This window comes from Brassica rapa, chromosome A07, assembly GCF_000309985.2.
Source record: "Brassica rapa cultivar Chiifu-401-42 chromosome A07, CAAS_Brap_v3.01, whole genome shotgun sequence".
NCBI lineage: Eukaryota > Viridiplantae > Streptophyta > Magnoliopsida > Brassicales > Brassicaceae > Brassica > Brassica rapa.
In genome coordinates, this window is record NC_024801.2 from 18,159,103 (window position 1) to 18,182,709 (window position 23,607).

At 34.4% G+C, this 23,607-nt stretch overlaps 4 protein-coding genes and 1 non-coding gene across 14 annotated transcripts; 1 reads left to right on the top strand and 4 right to left on the bottom strand.

Moving 5' to 3' along the window:
• Positions 1-332: 332 nt before the first annotated feature.
• Positions 333-10,707, bottom strand: LOC103830070 (ABSCISIC ACID-INSENSITIVE 5-like protein 2). 3 transcript variants are annotated; one of them, XM_009105775.3, is made up of 4 exons: positions 9,223-10,707; positions 9,071-9,142; positions 3,644-8,781; positions 2,262-2,892 (listed from the first exon to the last, which is right to left on the bottom strand). In XM_009105775.3, exons 1-3 carry the CDS (start codon positions 9,865-9,867, stop codon positions 8,701-8,703), a joined length of 798 nt encoding a protein of 265 aa, XP_009104023.2. In that variant the 5' UTR covers positions 9,868-10,707; the 3' UTR covers positions 2,262-2,892; positions 3,644-8,700. The 3 variants fall into 3 exon arrangements, with proteins under 3 accessions (XP_033131720.1, XP_033131719.1, XP_009104023.2); XM_033275829.1 differs by lacking the exons at positions 9,071-9,142; positions 9,223-10,707 and having other exon boundaries at positions 333-2,892; positions 3,644-5,637; positions 6,327-8,705; XM_033275828.1 differs by lacking the exons at positions 9,071-9,142; positions 9,223-10,707 and having other exon boundaries at positions 333-2,892; positions 3,644-8,705.
• LOC117127054 lies at positions 6,862-7,057 on the bottom strand. The gene has a single exon (XR_004449812.1). It is a non-coding gene; the product is annotated as a U2 spliceosomal RNA (small nuclear RNA).
• A 248-nt stretch (positions 10,708-10,955) lies between the features above and the next one.
• Positions 10,956-12,111, bottom strand: LOC103830071 (50S ribosomal protein 5, chloroplastic). 3 transcript variants are annotated; one of them, XM_033275831.1, is made up of 3 exons: positions 11,838-12,111; positions 11,252-11,592; positions 10,956-11,074 (listed from the first exon to the last, which is right to left on the bottom strand). In XM_033275831.1, the coding sequence occupies exons 1-2, from the start codon at positions 11,929-11,931 to the stop codon at positions 11,255-11,257; spliced, it is 432 nt and encodes a 143-aa protein (XP_033131722.1). In that variant the 5' UTR covers positions 11,932-12,111; the 3' UTR covers positions 10,956-11,074; positions 11,252-11,254. The 3 variants fall into 3 exon arrangements, with proteins under 3 accessions (XP_033131722.1, XP_033131721.1, XP_009104024.1); XM_033275830.1 differs by having other exon boundaries at positions 10,956-11,065; positions 11,243-11,592; XM_009105776.3 differs by having other exon boundaries at positions 10,988-11,592.
• A 1,028-nt stretch (positions 12,112-13,139) lies between these two features.
• LOC103830074 (probable protein S-acyltransferase 4) lies at positions 13,140-23,152 on the top strand. 4 transcript variants are annotated; one of them, XM_033275827.1, is made up of 6 exons: positions 13,140-13,313; positions 13,558-13,616; positions 13,763-13,951; positions 14,036-14,344; positions 14,420-14,653; positions 14,734-15,372. In XM_033275827.1, exons 2-6 carry the CDS (start codon positions 13,560-13,562, stop codon positions 15,370-15,372), a joined length of 1,428 nt encoding a protein of 475 aa, XP_033131718.1. In that variant the 5' UTR covers positions 13,140-13,313; positions 13,558-13,559. The 4 variants fall into 4 exon arrangements, with proteins under 4 accessions (XP_033131718.1, XP_018508748.1, XP_009104028.1 ...); XM_018653232.2 differs by lacking the exon at positions 13,140-13,313 and adding an exon at positions 22,913-23,152 and having other exon boundaries at positions 13,560-13,616; positions 14,734-15,157; XM_009105780.3 differs by lacking the exon at positions 13,140-13,313 and adding an exon at positions 15,476-15,721 and having other exon boundaries at positions 13,560-13,616; positions 14,734-15,374.
• LOC103830073 (fatty acyl-CoA reductase 6, chloroplastic) lies at positions 15,516-19,091 on the bottom strand. 3 transcript variants are annotated; one of them, XM_033275826.1, is made up of 8 exons: positions 18,767-19,091; positions 18,307-18,700; positions 18,105-18,205; positions 17,726-17,897; positions 17,481-17,642; positions 16,927-17,391; positions 16,710-16,849; positions 15,516-16,177 (listed from the first exon to the last, which is right to left on the bottom strand). In XM_033275826.1, exons 1-8 carry the CDS (start codon positions 19,041-19,043, stop codon positions 16,170-16,172), a joined length of 1,719 nt encoding a protein of 572 aa, XP_033131717.1. In that variant the 5' UTR covers positions 19,044-19,091; the 3' UTR covers positions 15,516-16,169. The 3 variants fall into 3 exon arrangements, with proteins under 3 accessions (XP_033131717.1, XP_009104026.2, XP_033131716.1); XM_009105778.3 differs by lacking the exon at positions 15,516-16,177 and having other exon boundaries at positions 16,551-16,849; positions 18,307-18,506; positions 18,597-18,700; positions 18,767-19,089; XM_033275825.1 differs by lacking the exon at positions 15,516-16,177 and having other exon boundaries at positions 16,551-16,849.
• Positions 23,153-23,607: the final 455 nt, after the last annotated feature.

Here is a 23,607-nt window from a genome sequence, read left to right on the forward strand (position 1 = left end):
GTGGACGACAATGATCGCATCACACGTTTACGCGGTCTGTACGCGGAGCATTGACTCTCATGTCAGCATAACCTCCATATGTCTATTTATGATTGGCTAACTTCGTGTTTTTGTCCTTTTTGATCATTGTCAATTTTATTTTTTTGTTTACTTCACTATCACTAGTAAAATGTTTTCAATTCCTCATATTCAATTTCTTTTAAAAAATTGTTTTTCATATAACCATATATATTTGATTCATCTAATCAGTATATATCATATATATACATAACTTTGACATTCCAATAGACTTACTAATTAATGGTAGTGCATATGCAAATGTTATTTTTTTTGTTCAACTGCAAATGTTATCTATGTTCTCAAATTATATTTAGTTTTGGTTGTTTATTAGAAAAAGTCATAATTAAATATGGTTAAACGGTAATAGTGAATGATGGGTGTGTGAGATATGGAATAAAGTTACAAATTGAAAGTTGGACGAATGAATGTCTTATATATAAAGAGATATCTAATTCTAATTAGTACGAAGTATTCCGGGAAAGAAACCAAAAATAAAATTATGCGGGTTTGCCTAAAATTCAAAATAGACAATATCGTACTAATTAGACAATATAGAGCTGAACACGAAATTTCACAATCCCAACATTGTGATACATTAGAAATTGATTCACAATATGTGTGAATGAAACCAAATCATGAAAAATATATATGCTTAGTAAATAAATTTTATAAACTTTCCAAAGATTAACACATCTCCATTAATAGATTTACGGGCTGAATGAACGGGTGTAGAGATCCACTAGCGAAGACGGTGAAATCTCACGACTGAAAAAATCAATACTATTAAAACAGCAACATGACCAATTGATAAAAGGTTATGTCCAATTTATTATTTTCCTATGCAGCATATATAAAAATTAAACTATATATTTTATAACTGCTTACCTTTATTCCTATATTCTAGGATCCATAACTACCATGTTTACAAGAGTGTACAATAAATAATTGATATACGTTTGATTCAAATCTGCATAATAACTACATCACTTTTTTTTAAAACATCTACACATTTTGTTACAGACAATATATTTTATAACCACAAATAATACTTTACTTATACATTATACATTAGTTTATCCAGTGAATTAATATCTACCTTTATTCTTACTATTATGACTACTAATATTTTAAATCTAAGTTTATGCTTTATATTTACTAAATCTGCCCTTTTAATAAAATAGATAATATATTAGTATAATATTATCTACCATTGAAATAGTTAATATAAAAAGTATTTTTTATTTACGAAATATAATTAGAATTTTATTTCATTTTCATGAAATGCAAATTATTTGACTAATTTATCTATAAAATTAGGATTTCGCCTTTAAATAAACAAATTATAATTATCATGAAATTAAATTAAGTTTAAATTAAAAAAATAAAAGATCATTAGATTTATCTACGTTTTTTTCGGGTTGGGCTTTTAACCGGATTTTATGTAGTTTTAAATAGAAATTTTATAATTTAATCCAAAATCTGAGCTGGATTATATGTAGATACTCGATTTACCATTTTTATCGTCGATTCAGATCAAATATGAAAATATCGCGAAAAGATCTAAAATTATATTATAAATTAAATTTAGCAAAATTTAGCAAAATTTAGATAAATACAATAAATTAATATTTTTGAGTATATAGGTCGGATTGAATTGGATTCAAGACTCATACTTACAGGTAAATTCAACATTGGTTTTCCGAGTATGAATATTAATATTATATTAATAATTCAAAATGCTAAAAATTTCAAAATATCATGATTTTATTAAAACCTAATTACATATTTCGTCATCAAAATTATTTCTGTTAAAATGTCAAAAATATTATAATCTGCACAATTATAATACTTTCTTTGTAACATTTAAATGTAAATGATAATAAATATATAAATTTATATCAAATAAATTTGATTTGTTTTGGAAATAAATCCGCCCTTTGAAAGTGCACGGGCATACGAGCATATGATTACAAAGAAACGGACATACATGCATATGATTACAAAGAACCGAGTATATGTCGGGTCAATTTTTTAAATTGCTATTATTTTATAAAATAGTCTTTGATTAAGATTTATACACAAATATGATTATAAAGAAAAACAAAAATATGATTTAAAAAACATAAATATGAAATTAAATTTTTAAAAATATATATATATATACCCGCCCTTTTGAGGGCGGGTCAGAATCTAGTATATGATTAAACTTAACCATTTGCACCCTTGTGAAATGTTCGTCTTTGATTATTAATACAAAAAGGTTATAATAAAAGAGCTACAACATGCGTCATAGGTGAAAACTGTCGCGACTATGTTATGATCAACCACATCAAAACACTAATCTTCTTCGACATGCGTCGAGCGGGAGTGAGTTGGTACTACCACGTCGGATGTGTCGGCGTCCACTTCCTTTGTCATGACCATCAGCAGAATCAACCGCTGGTTTATGACACTTGTTGTTGTCGTAGTGGGAGAAGCAGAGCTCGCCAACGATCTCTGTGATTAAATCCCGACAGATGTGGTCATGAAGGGCCAAACCGATCTTACCAACCTCTCTTCGTTGACCAGATACCAAGTCATCACAAACCTGGTTCACGCTGTCCATCAAGCTCCGTGATCTCATCTTCCGCACCACAAGTGGCAATGTGCAACGTGTATCTATCGTTCTCTTGGAAATGACGTCATTATGATCGGGTTTAGTGACTAGATTAATGTTGTTGCCTTTGTACTCGTGATCGTTCATCATCGTCGAGAACATTGTTGTGTTCGTGTCTGTTTCGTGTATTGTCGTCTTCGTGTTATTATTTGTTTGCATCCCCACGACGACATCTCCTGCCACCATTAAGCAAATAAAATAAATTATACAACTTAAAAGTGATATTCTTGATTTGGTACCAAAAGTAAAAGTGGGCTTCATGAATAAAGGAATAAAGGCCCCTTAAAAGCTGTTTCTACTTCATCATTTGTCTAACATGCTTCTTTCTCCTCACTCTTTCTACACTTTAATTAGACATAAATGATGTTACATTAGACTAAGACTATACCTAACTATTAATTAATCCCCTACCTTTTTGACTTAATACCATTTTGAACATTATTTGCCAACAACTTTGAAGTGAACTCAAGTAATAACAAACGTCACCTCGCATCAAATAACACATTTCATGCATGCATGAAATGGTTAGAGCAATTACATTTGTTTATCTCTATTTATTATTAAATTTAAAAAAAAATGATGAGACTGTCCTCCACTAGTGGACATACTCATGGTTTCATCACCATCAAAGAGACAAAACTCTTTGCCCTTCCCAATCTATCTTCATTAATTTTCATTCTTTGTTGCTGCTTTAATATTCTACACACTGTTCTCCTAGTTTTAGTGCTTCTTCTGAACGTTAATGAATCCAATGGTTGATCCATAAAACGTGGATATTGATGACAACTAAACCACCATGACCCAGAACTATACTAAGTAACTAATAGGTTAAGTGTATATCCCACATTAGACATGTTGAGTTGTGTTTTGTGATTAATATTTAATAAATGGACCATGACTTGTTTATATGGGTTTAGAGAAACTCACCGGTACGCGCCTTTGGTGGTGAAACCTCAAGTTTCTTGTGAAGAAGGTAAGTGGTTTTGATGACGTTGATGGTTCTCCGGAGCTCCTCTAAGTCCCGGTCACATTTCTCTAACGCTCCGACAAGACTCACCCTCGCTGCATCTTCCTCCACTCCTTCGTTGCGTGGAAGCGGCGGCTCGACCTTCCCTCTACCGTCTCCATTTGTTGTGTCTTCCGGAGGAGAAGCGTAGACGACTGTTCTATGTTCTTGTTTCTTTGAGCCTAAAGTGATGGATTTGCGGCGGTTGGAGGAGAAGTTGAAGGTTGATAGAAAGAGATTGAAGAATCCCGGGAGGCAGCCAGAGGAAACGACAGAGGAGTTTGAGTTTCTCCGAGGAGGATTATGGTTTTCCCGCCATGAAGATGAAGGAGAAAGCAAGTTCTCTAGTTTATTCTTCTTCGCAGTCATTGTTTGTGTTTATGTGTTTCTTGAGCTCTTTCTTTTCTCACTATCTAAAACCTTAAAACCACTTACTCGATATTGTTATTTTATTCACACCAACGGCAATTAAAACACTAGACCTTTTTCGTGTTTTAAGTTTTGCTTTTCTTTATATTTTTTTCTTTTCCCTTTTATTTTGTGATTTTTACTTTCGTGTTTTAGCTTTTAGGTTTTGCTTTTCTTTATTTTTTTTTTCCTTTCCTTTTTATTTTGTGATTTTTACTTCAGGGTTGGTCCATTGGCACATGTCAAACACTGGGAATACTAATGCTTTTACAATTGCGATTTATCATTAGCTATAGACATCATAATGTCTTTTGCCGTTTTTATCTAAGTTTTTGTTGTTGTTACCATCTACGAATTTTTTTTTCTAACAACTCTGAATTAAACATAACCAAGACTTTGAAATGTGACACACTGATATCATATAGTAGTAGCCTATATATATATATATATATATATATATAAGCTTCTAAATTCAGACTTTTTTACTTCCATTTTAATTTTACAATATTTCTGCAATATCAAACTATTCAATGAAAATATAAATCATTTTGGAACAGTGAAAGCAATTACTTTGGATTCAGATGATAAAAATGATCCATAAATAAAATTTAGAACCCTAATCAAGAATAGACATAAGGAGTTTAGCACAACGCTCAATGAGAAACAAAAGGACATGTGATTATGAGTGTTCTTTAAGATTCATGTCCTTGTGCATGCTGGACAGAGAACACTTTTAACCTTTTTTTCCTATCTATAGGAATTAAATCTTTTTTTTTATATGGCTAAGTTATTAATTATATGGCGCACTATAGTTTGAGTGGACCATATGCCAAAGGCATATATAAAATAATCAAATATACCTCAAATGAACATTTCTCGCAAACTTCAAAAACTAACATAATCACATTTATAATTGTAGTTTCTATACCCTTTTTTGGTTAATCATAGCTTCTATATATCTTTAAAATAGAAACTACACTAAACTTTTGGTCAGAGATCGTTAAAAAAGACACTGACTATTTTCCAGAAGTACTTGCAGTGTGAATTAGACTTTGAAGAAAGAACCAACTGTCCACAAACTGATCTGCACATCTGTAAATCAAAACTGCAAGTGATGTGGTGTCATGGTGCATAGCAATGAACCATAAACATTTGAAGTTTCAAGTAACAATATGACTGACAAAAGAAACAAAATATATTAGCCCCAGACGAAGAAACCAGAGAAGCTGATTACATATGAATAAGCGAATAGGAAAGGCCAATGAAGAGGAGAAAACTAAACTAAACAACTTAAGATTATAGATCTTTCCATATTTTTGTAGTCGCTATAGCGGAGCTGTTCTGCATATATACTACTGTCTTGGCAGCCAATGAAGAAAGTAGAACGCACAGGATCAACATTCACTAGGGCATGCGCCATGCCACTAGAATTTAACCAATACTGTTGTTTCATCCTCTCCAATATCAATACCTGGGCATAACCTTTTTCGACCTTGTGGTTCTCCAGCTTCACACATTTTCATATTGATACAACCATAACATTGTCATTTGTCAGATGGATGATTTTGGTTCATTTTGACCACAGATCAGTAGAAAATGGAAAGCCTAGATGCAATCGTGACAGACAAAGACTTAGACTATGTAAGACGAGCTCACCACATCACTAAACATCTACAAATAGTAATTCGTCTTTTTCTATCTAAGATGATGATTAGTAGTTTCAGTGATCACTGAGCAATTGACTGATGATATAAGTCCAATAGCCACAACATATTCATGATAGATTCAGAAGTGATTATCTCCTTGTTTTCTAAAAAGTAAACAGTCATAGTACAAAATTAAAGACCAAGTAAGCGAACCAAAATCAAAGAAACTCTACTCTGAGGTTTCTTCTAGAGACTCTAAACACTTCCGAAACCTCAAATCAACCAGCCTGCCTTTGCATCTGATCAATTCTCTACTTTTTTGTTACAATAATTCTCTACTTATACTCATCAAAAGACCAATGTTATGTGACACACAGTTAGATACACCGGTTATGGCATGATGCAACTTCTAAACTGTCTATCTTCTTTAGCCAGACATATTTGCATACATGGATAAACAGAAATATCAGATATTCATTCCTACTAGAGGTCTCAGCAGGCAATAATTCTCCCAATATGCTCTATCAATGAGATGGATGATGATTCTTACCCTGAATTTTGTCTTGGCTCCCCATATGACCAACGTCTCATTACAGCTATGGGTGTATGTGGTTTCACCAAGCTGGTGATCACCAACATGAATGGAAAAACACTACACAATAATCTAACTTCAAGATTAGTCAGTCACTCCTAAGATCATCATTGACAAGTGAGTTTCCATAAAAAAATTTCATAACAACATATAGTAGATTGGTTCCATACTTCTTATCCATTCCTTTGTATAAACTCTCCAGTCACTTGAGGGTGAAAGCTAAAACCAACCTACATCCAAACTCGGATGAGAACTGAGAAGAGTGAGATGACAATCTCTGGTCCTCGATGGTTCGTTCGCCATGTTCGAATCTTCCTCCGTACTTCTATATCCAGTTCACTTCTGGTCAGTGATGATTAGCTTGTACAACAATCCTGTTTTAATCTAAATCTTTTATTACTTCTGGTTAGTAATTAGCTTGTAGACAACTTTGGGGGTTAATCTAAACGATGTCAGATTATTTGACTTAATAGAAAATTGAACTAAAAATTTGGTGGGTTGAGCCAGGTCCATGCAGTAGTGCAACGCTTGGACAACTCGCGAAAGCCCAGATAGCAAGCTATCTTATTGGGCTTTCACCCTTGAAAAATAGAGTTAATATCGTGTGGTCCGATGGACCACATATCAGATATTAAACTGATAAGAACAGATACTACACTTGATCTTAGCCAAAAGGCCGAGAAAGGTATGATTTGTATGGATGGACTCGGCTTCATTATATAGTGCAAGCTTATGACCACTGCCTCTCTATCTTACCGATGTGGGAAGTTTATAACAAAATCTCTTTGCTTAACTATAAGAAACGCAAGCAATACAACGCCGGTTGAGTCTCCATTGTCTTTTTTTTCGGTTTAGCCTGAAGGGTTGATTTCATCGGTTTGGTTATCCAGTTCTGGTCACAGATTTTGAAGATGATCCCAAATGCTCTGCAGTGAAGCAATAGTTTTTCAAGTCAAGATCAAATAGAAGGCTATACAGACAAGACTCGAGCACTGTTTCGGTCGTGTTGTTGCTTCCAAGGTCTGAGCTAAAACCTGTAAGGCAGCCAAGGGTTTGCATCCATTGGAATCATCACGAAAGCTTAAAGATTTGCGCAATACTGTTTGCAAAACTGATGATGATATAGCACAGCTATGGGAATGTGGTTTGCTACTAGATGAAAGTGTTTTTCTAGAGTAGTTTTACAATTTTAATCCTTTCAAACAATAACACAACTATTGTACAAAAGTGTTTTTTGTCTTGAATAAATTTAACATTCATTCAAAAAACAAAAAAACTGATGATGATTTTTTTTTTTTTAATTTATAGTTGAATGAGTCTAGGAACAGTTCAAGGGAGACTTCCAATAGTTAAACATGTTGAGTAATGGAATGCATTAAGGCTCCTATGTATTCAACTACAATTACAGCCAATGCAGCAGACAGAACGTCCCAGAGTCTCCTGTTTCTCTTATAAACGTAGAAAATGCAGCTGCAGAGTAGAATCTCACGAAGAGAAAGAGCAGTTTCATGGGTGGGGAGATCTTTCTGTTTCTCCCGACTTTTCACCAGAAGCTTATTAGTCCTGAGCGCTTGTATTAGTCTTGTACGTATGGAACTTTCATTACTTTAAGAGCAGGATGGTGAGAATCTAATCTGCACCCACAACCAAGCTTCGGCTTGTTGTCCACGACATTCTCCTGAAGAATGCAAAAGACACACTTGATTGGATAATGGAAAGATGGATTCAGCATAAAATTTTCTTAAAAGTGTGCTAAAGGGAATGCTTCCATAAGAATCTGATGCAAGGGATGGGTATAAGGACCGTACAACTACTTAGTTCACTATGGCATTTTGGTTTTTGTTGTGAAAGCATTTGTGTTCCCAAGCCTCTACTTATTTGTTAAAGTGAGAAGACTAATGAAGTTCCTGGTCTTGTGAATCTCTTTGGCACCGCATGGTTTAAAGTCAAGCTTGGCTGTTGCAGAACATATAGCAAACAGATTCTTAAGATTAAATTTAAGATAATGTTCTACATTTGAGAACAAAGCTGGCACATAAGTGTAAAGCTTGGCAAATTCAAACAGTTTCCCTTTCTGACTGATCCATTTACAGACATACTTATAAAGTATTGTTGTATTCAAAATCTACAAACTCAAGTTTTCTTCCTCTGTTCCACAACCAAATTTGATATCAAAGAAAAAGATTGATGCTGCTACTAAAACAAGAAACTTAATAGCATTGCTCCAAGCCAAGAACAGAAACTCTACGGAATGTACAAAGAAACAAAGATGTTTTCCTCTCTCTTTTTTTTTATATACGCAAACCGACAAAAGTGTAAAAAAGTTTTGAGATCAGAAAGGAGCTGAGCTTGTTCGTCTGAGCTGCCGCTTGGGATCAGGCGGTGGTGAACTTGGGAGTATCTTCTCTACCTCCTGCAAAGTAAAAAAAAAGAGTAAAATAATGTTTGTTATGTTGTGTCTTATGAGCCAAACGACTCAAACAAGAATCAAAAAAACAACACAGACATAACCTTGCAGAGGTTGTGTCTAACATTATATATCATTTCTTTTGTTCATGGTTTCATTCCTTAATCGTCTATTGTCTACCATGCTTGTCCCCAGTCCCATACCCATTCCCTCTAATTCAAATCCATAACTTTATACAAGTTCAATTTTAATACCAATCACAATCAAAAAGGGCCAAGGGTGCAAAACATTTTACCTTTTGCCTCCTGAGTCTTTCGTTTTCCTCTTCTAACCGTGAAACTTTGATCTCTAGCTCATGAGTGTAAGCCTGATCATCAACACACCCAGTGTTAGACAACCAAGACTAATAACAACACCACATTTTCAACTACAGAAAGTAGCCGTCACCTGTTTCCTAGCTCGAGAACGAGCTGCAGACTCTCTGTTCTTAATCATTCTCTTCTGCTTCCTCTCAACAATCTTCTCCACAACTTCTCCTGACGCCACCCTCTTCCTTCCTGGAGTTTGCGTATCTGACAAACCACCCATCAAAGAAGCCTGAGACACCATCACTTGCATGTCTGCAACCAGATATGGCAAGAATGACCGAGGCTGTGTCATTGACGGAAGCTGATGATACTGAACCCATGGAGCTAAACCAGCAGCACCACCAGGATCGTCATGGTTCGAACCAGGGATAGTCTCAGCCACAACACCTGCTTTCAACAACAAGTCCTCAAGCGTCATCTCCCCAAGCGCACCCTGCTTGTCTCTCCTCTCGTGAGCACTCCCACCATTCTTATTATCCTGCTGAATGTCTTTCCAGACCTCATCAACAGTCTTCTTGCTGAGATCACGCGGCAAAGCCAAACTCCCCTGACGAGAGAGACCCTCGTTGAGAAGCTCGTCAAGATTCATGCTTCCAAGTGATTTACCAGAACTACCCAAGTGGGTTTGGACCTCGTCGAGTGTTAAGGTATAGAGAGAGGAGCCTTGCTGCCTATTCAAGAACTGAGATTTAGGGTCTTCAACAATAACCCTCTGAGAATCCATTAAGCTTAGTAGCAGCAGCTAACAATCAAAAAGGAACAATCTTTTTACAGCACGCGGCAGAGAGACAATGAAACCCAATGAGAAGAAGTAGCAATCTGAAAGGGTCTTGGGAACTGCATGCAGCATCGAATGCAGTTACTAAACTTGGGAATCGCAAGAATATTGTTTTTCTTTTCTTTTCTAGCGAAGATACAGAAACGCTAGCGAGGAAGAGTAATAACAAAAAGAAAAGGAACAATCTTTTGGAAAAGGGTAAGTAAACGAATTGGAGCTTGAAAAGGATTAGATCTGTACAAGGGAGTCTTTCTCGAAGTGGTGTAGTTGTAAACCTTTTGATTCAGAAAGTGACACTCCCAAGCCTACTGTGCAACTTTTCAATCCGTCCCTTTATTTTTTTGAAGAGAATTTTGTTTTTAATAATTGTGATTACTGATTAGTGATTACTTTATAATGAAGGTGGGTATCGTGGTTTCAAACTTCTCCATGGCTTTTGAATTATCTCTTGTGAAGCTTTGTAGGCTTTGGCTGTGGTTGATAGGATCTTTTACAGCCCTGCATCAACACCTTGGTAATGGTATCACTCCCAAGCCAGACCCATACAAGAGCAGCAGCTTCAGCTCCCCAAAACTGGATAGGTTAATCAAAATGTTCAAAACTGATAGTACTGCAGGCAGAAAAATGAATAAAATTCATGAAACCGTTAGGCAGAGAGATGGAATAAAACTATTTATAAAATTCGGAAAACTTGGAATTCCATAGGCCAGGAGCCAAGGAGCATTGTGTTTTAGCTTTACAAATGAAAGTTCTAAGGGAGATGTTTCAGAAAACTGAAAGATAGAACAATGTTTTTAGGAATATCATAAAGAGAGAGTGGTTGGTGAAAACAAGATGGAAATTAAAACTCCTTGCACAATGAACTTTAAGAATAAGAACAGTTTTTCTTTGGCAATGCAAGACATGACCTTCAAATGTTTTGTGTGGCTCCTCTAAAGAAACATAGATTCTGCGTATGCTCATATTTTCTTCCTCGATAACCAAATGGTTCAATGCAAGTTCCTAACTTTTGTTCTATCTAATAGACTGGTCACTCTCTCTAACGATCTTTTTCAACAGCTTGAGATTTAATCCAAAAACAATGCTCATACAAACAACATTACAAAAATAAAGTTAAATAAAAAAAAAAGAGAGCAAAGAGTCATGATAATCAGGCCCGGCTCTGGCCCAGTGCTAGAAGTGCATTTGCACAGGGCCCATTTCTTTTTTTTTGACTTTTTCAGCTTAGCTTAGAGCCCTTTCAAAAAAAAAAAAAAATTTATATGAAGAAATGGGCCTCAAAATTTGTGTAGCACAGGGCCCATTTTTTGTTTGAGACGATTGATAATCATCTCTAAACATTCTTGAGCTTCTTCATCTTGGAAGGTGGCCATCGACCCTTCTTCCTCAACTTACGCTTACGAACTAGACGTTTCCTGTGTAGCCTAATCTTCTTGGCCAGCTTCATCTTCATCCTCTGTTCCAGCAGTTGCTTCTCTTTAGCTTCTTTTGATTCCAACGGTAGTTTGTCCACTGAGACAACAGTCTTAGGTGGTTCCTCGGGCTCAGCTCCGTCCACGCCAGAAGCAACTGCCTTCACAATTGCTGCTCTTCCATGGCTATTGCTCAAGTTGTAACCACTAAGTGAGACTCTGTTCTTTGACTCGATGATGTTGGGTTTAAGGATGAAAACTGAAACCCACATGAGGAAACCAAAAAAGATCAGAGCTTTCACACCAATTAAAAAGTCTGAGAAACATCAAAAAAGTGTTCGATGAAATGTCTCAGTGAAGAACTAATCCTATCTCTTAAGCGTAAAAAAAAAAAAGAAACTAAGAAACTGAAGTAGCCAGGAACTGGAGTTTGGTTTCTTGGGTCTGTAATGAAGATTTCATAATACGATTCATATAACTAGATAAAACAAGTGCAATGCGTACCTGATGAAGCTAATGACGAAAGTTGAAGCCTTGGAGAAGATGAAGAAGAGAGAGAAGGGAGAGGAGCGAGAGAATTGAAACAAAGAAGAGCCATCTTCTTCGAATTGAAGGATCTAGCCTTCAGACATTCATTTGAAGTTTGGTTTCTGGATAAGCCTTTCCCCTTCTCTCTGTGTCTTCTTAACCAACGGATTGGATTTGATCCGGATCAATCCGGTTTGCAGTTTGGTTTGGATTCGAATTTTGCTATTTTGTAAATGTCCATGTAAAATTGACTATGGTTTGGTTCAGTCCCCGGTTATTGTTTATTTGTTTAGTTTTGATTATGAGCTTTTAGTCTTCCACTACTACCTAATCTGCACCAACTAGGCAGGATTATCTAGCTTTTATAGCCACCTTTTATTGTTGATTCAGTGGCAAGCATGATCATGACAGCCTCAACTTTCGCGTTCAGAAGCTCGAGTAAGGTAACAACAGTGACGCAACTGTCAAGAAGATAAAGTTCAGTGAAGGCGCGGCATCGATTGGCTTGGTTTACCAAGAACTATCGAACTTAAGGAAACTTTGGAATGTGAGATTCAAGATAGGGCAAAGATCAGACGAAACAGGTGTTAAGTCTCACCTCTCTCTCTTTGTCTTTACTCGTCGTAGAGACTTTGAAACCTAGAATAGAAGTTAGGAGAGTAAGTGTATATTTACAGTTTGATGTATTTCATAGTCTCCATCTTTTATTAGGGTTTATGTAATAACTAACAACTGTTTCTTGGGTCTTACGGTAACTGTGTTACTGGAAGGATTGAAAGTTTGTGAATATAACGCAGAAGTATTGTACCACTGTGACTAAAATAACTAAACAAATGGATGTAAAGAGATAAATAAGTTTCATTGAGATGTTTGTACAGTAAATTCTCTGATTTACTAAAAATCAAAATATTTTACCAACTGAGCAAAAGCTGTATAACTAATATCTCAATAATCAAACAAAAAAAAAATCTCACTAATCACTATCGTCATCTGATTTTGTGTAATAAAAAAGAGGATTGACTTCCATTTTTGGCTATAGATGTATACAGTCTTCTTAATACAATGAGCTACATTCTTACAAGTTACAACTTCTTTTGAAAGCATTGGTAGATAGATAGAACCACTAACAAATATGTGGAAGCACGTTTAGTTGAGGGGATAGATTTGACTTGCCCTTTCACAGCTCATTGTTTGCATCATTTATTTATTATTTTTAGATTTTTAGTTGGCCGACTTTAAACAATTAATTAAAATTAATCTTAAACTAAACAAGAAACTGAGATCCCTTCTTACAGACATCCTTCTCGCATAATCAGTTTTCTTAATTACATACCATGTCCGACCATTATCTCATGATCTCAAGCAAACTAAAAAAATATTTTCTTTTTCGAAAAAAATAAATAAAGAAAGAGAAGATAGAAGAGAGAAAGGGATCGCAATTTGCAAACATCTGTAATAATTTTTCTTTGTGATTTTCGAGAGGAGAGGACAGCTCCAATCTTTCTGTCTCTCTCCCTCTCAATCAAGTGTATTGAAATTGTGAATCTTTCTTCGGAGGAAACAAGAGATTTGTCCTGTTTCTGGAATTTTTTTGTCCTGATTTGATCCCATCTCTGACACCTTTGTCTATAGATGGTTTTCTGATTCTGGGTTCTTCCAAATTTTTTAACTTTGTTGTTTGTTCCTCCTCCTTTAGTTATGGCTTGGAATGAGACCAAACTCAAGAGGCTCTATCAAGTTTGGAGAGGAAGCAATGTAAGTTCTTGTGTCTAATGTCACTTTGGTGTTTGATTCATATACTCTATAGGTTCAGTGGTTGTTAGTATCTTCGAGTCTTGATTGGTTCATATATAGAAACTTCAGGTTCTTAATTTGTGATTTTGACTTTGATTTTTCTCCAGAAATTTCTTTGTGGAGGGAGGTTAATCTTTGGTCCAGATGCATCATCTCTATACCTATCGACCATCTTGATCCTCGGCCCCTCGGTGATGTTCTTTGTAAAAATGTACTTGAAAATGGCTGATCCTCTCACCAAGAATCGAAACCTCTGTGTTCCAGTTCTCTCTGTCGCTTGGATACTCACCCTTTTGGTATGTCTTCTTCTTTCCCATCTCTGTAGATGATGACGACTTTATTGTCTTAATGAAACTAAAGTTTCAATAGTTTTCTTTCAGGACATATTTTTCCTCTTCATGACATCTGGTAGAGATCCTGGGATTGTGCCTAGAAGTCTAAGGCCTCCTGAATCAGATGATGTACCTGATTCAACTACTCCTTCCATGGAATGGGTTAGCGGTAGAACCCCAAACATAAGGTTACCAAGGGTTAAAGATGTAACTGTTAATGGCCATACCGTAAAAGTCAAGTTCTGTGATACTTGTTTGCTTTACCGTCCACCTAGAGCTTCTCATTGTTCCATCTGCAACAACTGTGTACAGAGGTTCGACCATCACTGCCCTTGGGTTGGCCAGTGCATTGGAGTGGTAAGTCAGTAAACGTATTCTCGAGTACAATGTAGTAGTCTATGTGTCTTGAAATTTGTTTTTAACTCATTGCAGCGAAACTACCGGTTCTTCTTCATGTTCATATCAACATCAACCACTCTGTGCATATATGTGTTTGTGTTCTCTTGGTTGAACTTATTTCAAAGACATATGGATGAGAAGATTAGCATCTGGAAAGCAATATCTAAAGATGTTCTGTCTGATATTCTCATAGTTTACTGCTTCATTACCGTTTGGTTTGTTGGTGGGCTCACTATATTTCATTCCTACCTCATCTGCACTAACCAGGTGATTAGAAATATAACCATCCTTTGTGTTTCTCTCTTTCTCTTTTTGTGTGTTCTAATTCTGAATCTGTTTTTGTGCAGACTACTTATGAGAACTTCCGTTACCGATATGATAAGAAGGAGAATCCATACAACAAAGGAGTTTTGGGGAACATAAGGGAAATATTTCTATCTAAGATTACTCCATCCATGAACAAGTTTAGATCATTTGTGAAGGAAGAAGATTACATGATGGTTGAAACTCCTACATCAAATCTTGGTGAAAGTCTAGTGAGCTCAAAAGAGAAGATTGATATTGAAATGGGGGGAGGAGGAAGGATTGTTGATGAGGGTGGAAAAACTTACTCACTCCCTGAGATTCTCAGGAATCTAAACTATGAAGACCTTGACGATGACTGTGAGGAAGATGACTTGAAGACCAAGGATCATCACCACCACCTCCACCATCATCATCAGAATGAAGAAATCATCCCTCCTTTTGACCCTTTCTTCACCAATGACAATGGTGTTAACAAGGATGAGAAAAATGGACAAGAATCAAGAGGATCTTCAAGTGATAATGGAGATTCAGGGAAACATGTTGGAGTCTCCACTGATGATGAAGAAAAAGCTGAAGGGTATGAACAAAAATGGAGTATGGACAGTGTCATGAACATAAACGCAGGATCTGAAGATGGAGCAAGCTCTCCTCAATCTACTTCCCCAATGCTTCGTAAATAGAGGTAATGAAAATTAAGGATTACCCCTCTCTGTTCTGTGTTGCCTTGCTTTACAAGATACCATTTTTCTGAGCCCTAACACTATCTTTGTTTAAAAAATGAAGGGCTTGAAGCTCGAGAAGTGGAGAATGTTCTTTGTCATTCTTTTAACTGTGTTTCATATAATCGTGGAGAAAAAAAAAATCCAGAGAAATAAGAAACATTGTAGGTTTTGTGCGTTTGAGGTGTATTAGTTTTTTTCTTTTTCATTTTAGTTGTATTTATATTCACATATTTTTGTTATTAAAATGATTTGGACCACGAATTGTAATGTATACGATTGTACTTGAAAATTATTTTCTTTTTATTTATTTGTTGGTTGATTGATTTTCATTTTCCATGTGTTGATTTCTCTTCTAAGCATGTGCGTTCGGGTCAGGTTTCGGGTTTACAGTCAAAGGTTTCAATTTAAATTTTTTTAGAACGGGTCGATTTTGGATAATATCACTTCGCGTTTGGTTCAAAATTGTGTTGCATTGTAAAATTTATAAAGTAATCAAATATCTATCGGTTTCAAAAATTTTGGTTTGGATCGGATTATACTAAAATAAAATACAAAATTTATAAAACAGATCATGTGAAACATAATCCTTAATCTGAAATGAAAACTACTAGGCACACATCAAATCCGAAAGAACACTCCATAGTTCAATAAAACCAAAAAACAACATTTCATAGTTCAATCACAGCCGAAACAACAATATTCGATAGTCGAATCATACCTGAAAAAACACTGAATTGACTAGAGTCCATTAATTCTTATCCACCTGAAAATTTGGATTGTTGATAAAAATGAATTATGCAAATTAATGGAAAAAGCTACAAGAAGCATTCACCATTATGCAAGTATAATCATCAAGCATGAAAATCTTCAAAAGGCAGCTCATAACAGTGTAATTAGGCATGAATCCTTAGAAAACAAGTAAAATTATCGACTGTAAAATTGTATAGTTCACAATATCATAACTAACTAGCATTGAATAAATCATATAGTATACTTCAGTTTCCATAAAATAATTTTTTATATAAATAATTTCAAATTTGAGTCATTTAGGTAAATAACCATAAAAGAGTCGGTAATTAGGTAAGTTATATTTGTACTTTATTTACGATAAAAAGTTGTTTTAGTGCAATTTGAAATTATTTCTTAAGTTATATTCAAATTTTAAATTTTTAGTTATTAAGCAGATTGTCCCTTAGAATTTACATGAAAATTTAATAGTAAATAAACAATACACTTGGTGAACTCAAGCAGTTGTACCAATCAAATCACTCTCTTTCAACTTGAGTTTTCCTTACAGATTTCTCTTTTGAGACCTGGAAGATGAACGTTCACAATGTAATGCTCCCAATCAATGCTTTTGATATCGAACTCAAATATTTTTCTCTCTTCCATTGACATCTCCTGAATAAGACTCCTTGTATTGGTGTCATCAAACCTAGGATATTGATCAATAATCAGTAATCTAATAGCTTTTTTGTTTATAAAATAAAAAAGTCCAAGCTTGTTACTTACCGAGCTTGAAAAAATGTGTAAGGCTCATATGTTCTTGCTAGGGACACAAAATAGTTTAGTATCCCTCTTCCCTTGAAGCTCAATGTGGTATGTGACTCTTCTGCTTCTCCACCTTCATTCTTAGTTCCTCTTTCCTGTTTTGCTATTATGTCGAATACAGAGGAGGTGAAGCTCTCTAAGGAACTGTGGAATTTCATTCGCGCTAAGTCTATCACTGTCAATGGAAAGTCATACAGATGTTGATAACAGAGGTCCATCAACTCGCCAACTCGTAGGGGATTCGCATGAGAAGAAGTGACGTTGTAAACTTTGAGATCGGAGTTTCCACAACCATGCTTTGCCATTGCTGCTATTGTTGCGTTCACAACCATATCAACAGGTATAATGTCCGCGAAAGATTGAGAATCTCCCCAGAGGCCAGAGATCTGGCCTTTGCCATAGGCCAAGATTATTGGATCACTCATCCTGATTTTTAGAAACCATAAAAACATGAATCAAGAAATCAGAAGGCAGAGCTGATCTAATCCCTTTGTCTAACAATGAAAATCTTTAACCTTATTCCTTGGAGCCAGCCAGGGAAAGGCTCCTTGTAAGAACTTTCTATAATACTAGGCCTTATGATCACTACAGGCGCATCTTCTCGCATGGTTTGGATTAATGTCTCACCCATTGCTTTTGTGAACGTGTAAGTGTTTTCCCAGCCGTAGTGCTGAGCTCTAAGGTAAAAAAAAAAACATATTGTTTCAGATTTTATTGACATAATAATGTGCAAAGAGTATATTTTCCCCTTCATCCTCACCTTTGGATACCAAGTTCTTTCAGCTTCTTGATTTCTCCACTGCCATGCAACTTTCTCACAGCTTCTGAAGCTAATTTCAGCTCATGTTCGATGTTCAAGTCAGAAGTTATGTTTTTTCCAATGCAGAGAGGAGTCTCTAGTACTGTTCCCTCTTTCTTGCCAGTCACATAAGCTATATAACAAAAATCAAAAGAAAATTTAAAACTATATTATATTTATATAGGTTTTGAAACTTCTTTTACGGTTATGGAATAACTTCGAATGAATGTAAAATTTATTCAGTTTAGTAAATCAATTGCATCTACTTTAGAAAATGTTTGAAGAAATGAACCAATAAACCATGTGGAATAATCTTTATAGGCAAAGCATAAACTCATACCAGTTGAGATATGGAGAAAGAGTTTCAGTTTCTTGCAGTCTTTGGCAAAGCTCAAGAGCCGACCAGGTCCAAGAGCGTTGACATTTATAGCAAGGTCGTATCTGTATGAGTTTGCTTGGGTTAGCAGCAACTTGTTTGTTTGTAAGTAAACAAGTAGAACAGAAAAAAATTAGAGAGTAAGAAGTAGAAACATAGTAAACACCTGTCGTCAAATGTCGTGCGACCTGCACAGCTGATAACGACATCAATCTCGCCACTAATATTGGCTGCTACTTCAGATCCGATCCCCAGATTTTCTTCTCCAATTTCTCCAATTATTGGAATCAACTTGCTTTTCATAAATTCTTCATAAGATCTCCCATGCATTTGCTTCAAATGACTGAACAGATCCGAGCTTATGATCTGCGTGGAACAAATGGATACAAATTTAATTTGGTGAAAGGAAAAAAAGAAAGAAAATAAAAATAGTAAGGATGAGACTGGAAACAAAACCTCATCATAGAGTCTCTTGTTGGCTGATTCTTGATCTTTGGACTTTATCAGAATGAATATCTTCCCAATACCAGGACTTGCCCTCAATAATTTCTCAATCAGCACTGCAACAGAAAAAAAAGAAAAATCAGTTTAACTGGACAAAAACTCTGTTTTAGGTTTTGTCATACCTTTACCAAGAAAACCCGTTGCACCGGTAATAAGATAGGTTTTTCCTTTCAAGAAACGGATGATTCCAACTCCATCACTGACACTACTTGGTTCTGGCTCAGGCGATTTATACGATGTTTCACGATAACAACAAGAAGTTTGGACTCTACGTGTGATCGACTGTGGCAAACGGCAAGCCAAGAAGTGGTTCGGTCTGCTGAGGAAAGAGGAGAAGAAGCGGACACCATGCAACTTGACGGCCTTGCTTGTGGCCAGCAGATTTGTTGTCATTGCCATCTTTAGAAGAAGAAAAATGTGAAACTTTTAGTTTTTCCTTTTTATGGAAGGCTTTTGTGTGGGAATGAGAATATATATAGAAAAAATTACAAAGGAAGTTAATGCGGTTAGGTCTCCAGTAAGATGTCACATAGTTGAATCCATTGGTGAACCCATAAATTTATTTACTTTTTTTTGGTAAAATAAATTTATTTACTTGGGGTCCAATGTTGACTCATAGGTAAGCAGAGGAGCATGTTTTAACGTCCTTCCACCAGCAAAGGGTCATGGACTCAAAATGTTTCACATACTGTAAGAGATAATTTCCGCTCTCGTGCATGACTAAGATTGATAGTCTGCATGCCGGACAAAAAGATTGACTTATCGGTAAGGAGTATGTTGTATATATGTTACTGCGGCACCTTTTTTGTTCTTTTACCAATTGCATTCTCTAAAACTCTGACATTACTATTTTAAATTTTTTGACGTCAATTAATTAGTACTTTTCATCTGTTCAATATTGTAAAACCATAACGTAAAAGTCGTGAAAGAGATCATACATGTATGTACGAAGCATATCTGAATATTTAAATACAAAAGATCGACTAGAATCAGTATCATTGACTACTGGTAAGCTTAAGTTGAATCTCTAAACATGTACAGTGTCCGAAAATTTGGAGTCTCAAATTATTGTGTTAAAAATATTATCTTTTAAAATAGTATTAGAAAAATATAATATATATATATATAAAACAAAGCAAGCCTTTGAGTGGCATGCGTCCCACGCTCTTCTCTCAAACAAATTCCCTCGTCTTCAGATCTCGTTTAGGGTGGAGGCTCATCCGCGCCGGCATCGATGTCGGTTGGTCGCGAGCTCTCCTACCCCCCTTCTAATCGGCGTATGTGCTTAATCGACGGCGAGGCATGATTGCTGAGCAAATGAAAATATAAAATAAGAAAACCTAATCCCTTAGTCTTTAACAATGAAAATCTTTTAACCTTATTCCTTGGATCCAGCCGGGGAAAGGCTCCTTGTAAGAGCTTTCTATAATACTAGGCCTTACTACAGGCACATCTTCTCGCATAGTTTGGATTAAACTCTCACCCAATGCTTTTGTGAACGTGTAAGTGTTTTCCCAGCCATAGTGTTAAGCTCTAAGATAAAATCATATTTGTTTCAGATCGTAGTAACATAATAATGTGCAAAGAGTAGTTTTCTCCTTCATCCTCACCTTTGCATACCAAGTTCTTTCAACTTCTTGATTTCTCTACTACCTTGTAGCTTTCTTACAGCTTCTGAAGCTAGTTTCAGCTCATTTTCGATGCTTAGGTCAGAAGTTATGTTTTCTCCAAGGCAGAGAGGAGTCTCTAGTATTGATCCCTCTTTCTTACCAGTCACATAAGCTAATAACAAAATCAAATATTTTTATTAAAATAATAAATAAATAAATAAATATGTGTAATTTTTGAAACTCTGGTTATCGAAATGAGTGTAGAACTTATTCAATCAAATCATGCGGTGCATCAAGTGCATTTATTCTAGAAAATGTTTTTAAAAGAACCAATAGACCATTTGGAATAACCTTTTTGGCCAAAACATAAACTCATACCAGTTGAGAAATGGAGAAAAAGTTTCAGTTTCTTGCAGTTCTTGGCAAAGCTCAAGAGCCGACCAGGTCCAAGAGCGTTGACATTTAAAGCAAGGTCATATCTGTAACAGTTTACTTGGGTTAGAAGCAAATTGTTTGTAACTAACACATAGAACAGAGTAATAAGTAGAAACATAGTAAACACCTGTCGACAAATGTTGTGCGACCTGCACAGCTTATAACGACATCAATCTCATCACAAGAATGTCTTCGCCAATGTCTCCATGTATTGGAATCAACTTGCTTTTCATAAATTCTTCGTAAGAGCTCCCGTGTATTTGCTTCAAATGGTTGAGCAGATCAGAGCTTATTATCTGTGAGAAACAAATGGATGCAAACTTGGAGAAATGAAAAGAAAAAAAAAAAAAAAAAGAGTAGGGATGGACTCCTCACTATACGAAGGAGTGCAGTTTAGAAATAGAGTAGGGATGGACTCCTCAAATCTATTCAAATTTGAGGGAACACTTAACAACCTCATTTTTATTATTAAAATTTTTTATTACAAATTGTTCCTTTAATTTTAATATAACTTTTTATATTTAAAAATTAAATATTTGTTTCACTATACGAAGGAGTGCAGTTTATATTTTAATGAAATTATTAATACTTTCACTAATACAATTATAAGTTCATATAAATTATTGTTTATTATATTATAAACTAAATTAATGTATATAATAAAAGTTTAGTAAAATAAAATTATAATTGGATAAAATTTATAAATTTAAAACAAAGCATTATTATAATTAATAATAAGTACTAGTAATTTATATTTGGAATGGATTTTGAAATGATAATGGGAGTAATTGGAGAAAATGTCAAATTCATTTTGAGAATAAATTTCAGAGTAACAATTGGAAAAGTTCTAAAAATCATAGATTTTAATTGTTTCGCATATTTTAAGGAATAATTTTTCCTTTTTAAGTACATGGTGATCTAGACCCATAACTTCTATGGTATTACAAACTAAAAAATCAATTTATATTTAATATTTGAAAAATAGACAAACATATTTTTCATAGTTTATTTTAATTTTATTGTTGCTGATTATTGACATAAATAAAATAATTAATAATTGTGTAAAAAAATTAAAATTTATATCATAATACTCTTAAATAAATCAGTTAATGGATTTATGCATGTTATTGATAATTCATATATTTATTATAAATTTAAGTAGATACTTTACAATTATTTAATATTTTTAGATCATGAAATATTGAACATAATTTTTATTTGTTCTTACATATATATTTTAGTACATGTCAATATTTTTATTTTGTGTTTAATTAGTTTTTATATTATTCAAGTTATCTTCACATCCAAAATAAAAAGGTGCATTTTAATAAGTGTTTTCAATCAATTATGTTTAATATTTACATAATTTTATATTAAATATTCAGTCAAATATTTTTTCTTTGAATAATGATATTCAGTCAAATATAATAATACAGTAAGTTATTTTGATAAACTATATCTATTTTTAATCTTTTACAAAAATAACTATATATATGTTTATTCTGCATGCATAATATATTTAATATTCATTTCAGATACTCATATGATCTGCATTTTCATCTGCATCACCCTTCGAAATTTAATACTAGCAAACATCTCCATCAAAAAACCCACCAAAAATTGTTTCACCACTTTATCACAAAGTAGTCCCAGCATGCATACCGACAAAAAAATATTAACTCATCGGTAAGGAATATGCTGTATTTGCTACTGCAGCATGGAACTTGGTGAAAACTTTTTTTGTTCTTTTTTACTAGTTAAGTTCTCCATAATTCTGACTTTATTATTTTAATTTGCTTGACCTCAACTAATTATAATTTTTATATTTGTTTAATATATCTTTCATTCTACAAAAAAATAAAGTTTTCATTTGTTTACACACTAAAAGTATTACATTTGAATTATAAATATATCATTTTCTGTGATTATCATTTTTCAATAAAATTTATATAAAACATAAAAGATATATTTTTTTGAATTTTTTTTAAAAAATATTTCTCTGTCGAAAGGAGATAGTATATTTTGACTAATTCATTGTGTTTAGTATTTCAAACCCATAATGTACTAAATTATGAAGAGGAGAAATAAAGATTTCTGTGAAGCATAAATATCTGAATCCTTAAATACAAAAGATCGTTTGGAATTTCGCCGGTTATTGGAAGCTAACTAATGTGAATGAGGAAATCATCCCTCCTTTTGACCCTTTCTTTACCAATGACAATGGTGTTAACAAGGATGAGAAAAATGGACAAGAATCAAGAGGATCTTCATGTGATAATGGAGATTCAGGGAAACACGTTGGAGTCTCCACTGATGATGAAGAAAAAGCTGAAGGGTATGAACAAAAATGGAGTATGAACAGTGTTATGAACATAAACGCAGGATCTTAAGATGGAGCAAGCTCTCCTCAGTCTACTTGCCCAACCCTTCGAAAATAGAGGTGATAAAAATTAAGCATTACCTCTCTCTGTTTCTGTGTTGCCTTACTTTACAAGATACCCACTTTTCTCAGCCCTAACACTATCTTTGTTAAAAAGGGCTTGAAGCTGGAGAAGTGGAGAAGTGGAGATTCTTCTTTGTCATCCTTTTAACTATATATTTGTGGAGGAAAAAAAATTCAGAAACATTGTAGGGTTTGTGAGTTTGAGTTGTATCAGATTTTTTTTTTCCATTTTAGTTGTATTTATATTCACATATTTTTGTTATTTAAAAGATTTGAACCACGAATTGAAATGTATACAATTGTATTTCGATTTATTTTATTTTATTAACTTGTTGGTTGATTGATTTTCATTGTCCATGTGTTAATTTCTCATCTATCACATATTTTTGTTAAACGAACCACAAAAAAAAAGATATTATCAAAAAGACAAGGCAATCAAGATAAACCAGTAACATTTCTCCACGTGTCAGTCGCT

What these genes read in the sequence shown, in the direction of transcription:
- LOC103830070 (XM_033275829.1), bottom strand. Translation starts at nt 4,091, where the DNA reads ATGACTGCGAAGAAGAATAAACTAGAGAACTTGCTTTCTCCTTCATCT. An exon ending in ACCACCAAAGGCGCGTACCG is followed by an intron (nt 2,893 to 3,643) that starts GTGAGTTTCTCT and finishes TAATGGTGGCAG; the next exon opens with GAGATGTCGTCGTGGGGATG.
- LOC103830071 (XM_033275831.1), bottom strand. Translation starts at nt 11,931, where the DNA reads ATGGCTCTTCTTTGTTTCAATTCTCTCGCTCCTCTCCCTTCTCTCTCT. An exon ending in TTCGTCATTAGCTTCATCAG is followed by an intron (nt 11,593 to 11,837) that starts GTACGCATTGCA and finishes TGTGGGTTTCAG; the next exon opens with TTTTCATCCTTAAACCCAAC.
- LOC103830074 (XM_033275827.1), top strand. Translation starts at nt 13,560, where the DNA reads ATGGCTTGGAATGAGACCAAACTCAAGAGGCTCTATCAAGTTTGGAGA. An exon ending in AAGTTTGGAGAGGAAGCAAT is followed by an intron (nt 13,617 to 13,762) that starts GTAAGTTCTTGT and finishes ATTTTTCTCCAG; the next exon opens with AAATTTCTTTGTGGAGGGAG. An exon ending in TTGGCCAGTGCATTGGAGTG is followed by an intron (nt 14,345 to 14,419) that starts GTAAGTCAGTAA and finishes AACTCATTGCAG; the next exon opens with CGAAACTACCGGTTCTTCTT.
- LOC103830073 (XM_033275825.1), bottom strand. Translation starts at nt 19,043, where the DNA reads ATGGCAATGACAACAAATCTGCTGGCCACAAGCAAGGCCGTCAAGTTG. An exon ending in AACGGGTTTTCTTGGTAAAG is followed by an intron (nt 18,701 to 18,766) that starts GTATGACAAAAC and finishes TTTCTGTTGCAG; the next exon opens with TGCTGATTGAGAAATTATTG. An exon ending in AAAGAACTTGGTATCCAAAG is followed by an intron (nt 17,643 to 17,725) that starts GTGAGGATGAAG and finishes TTTTTACCTTAG; the next exon opens with AGCTCAGCACTACGGCTGGG.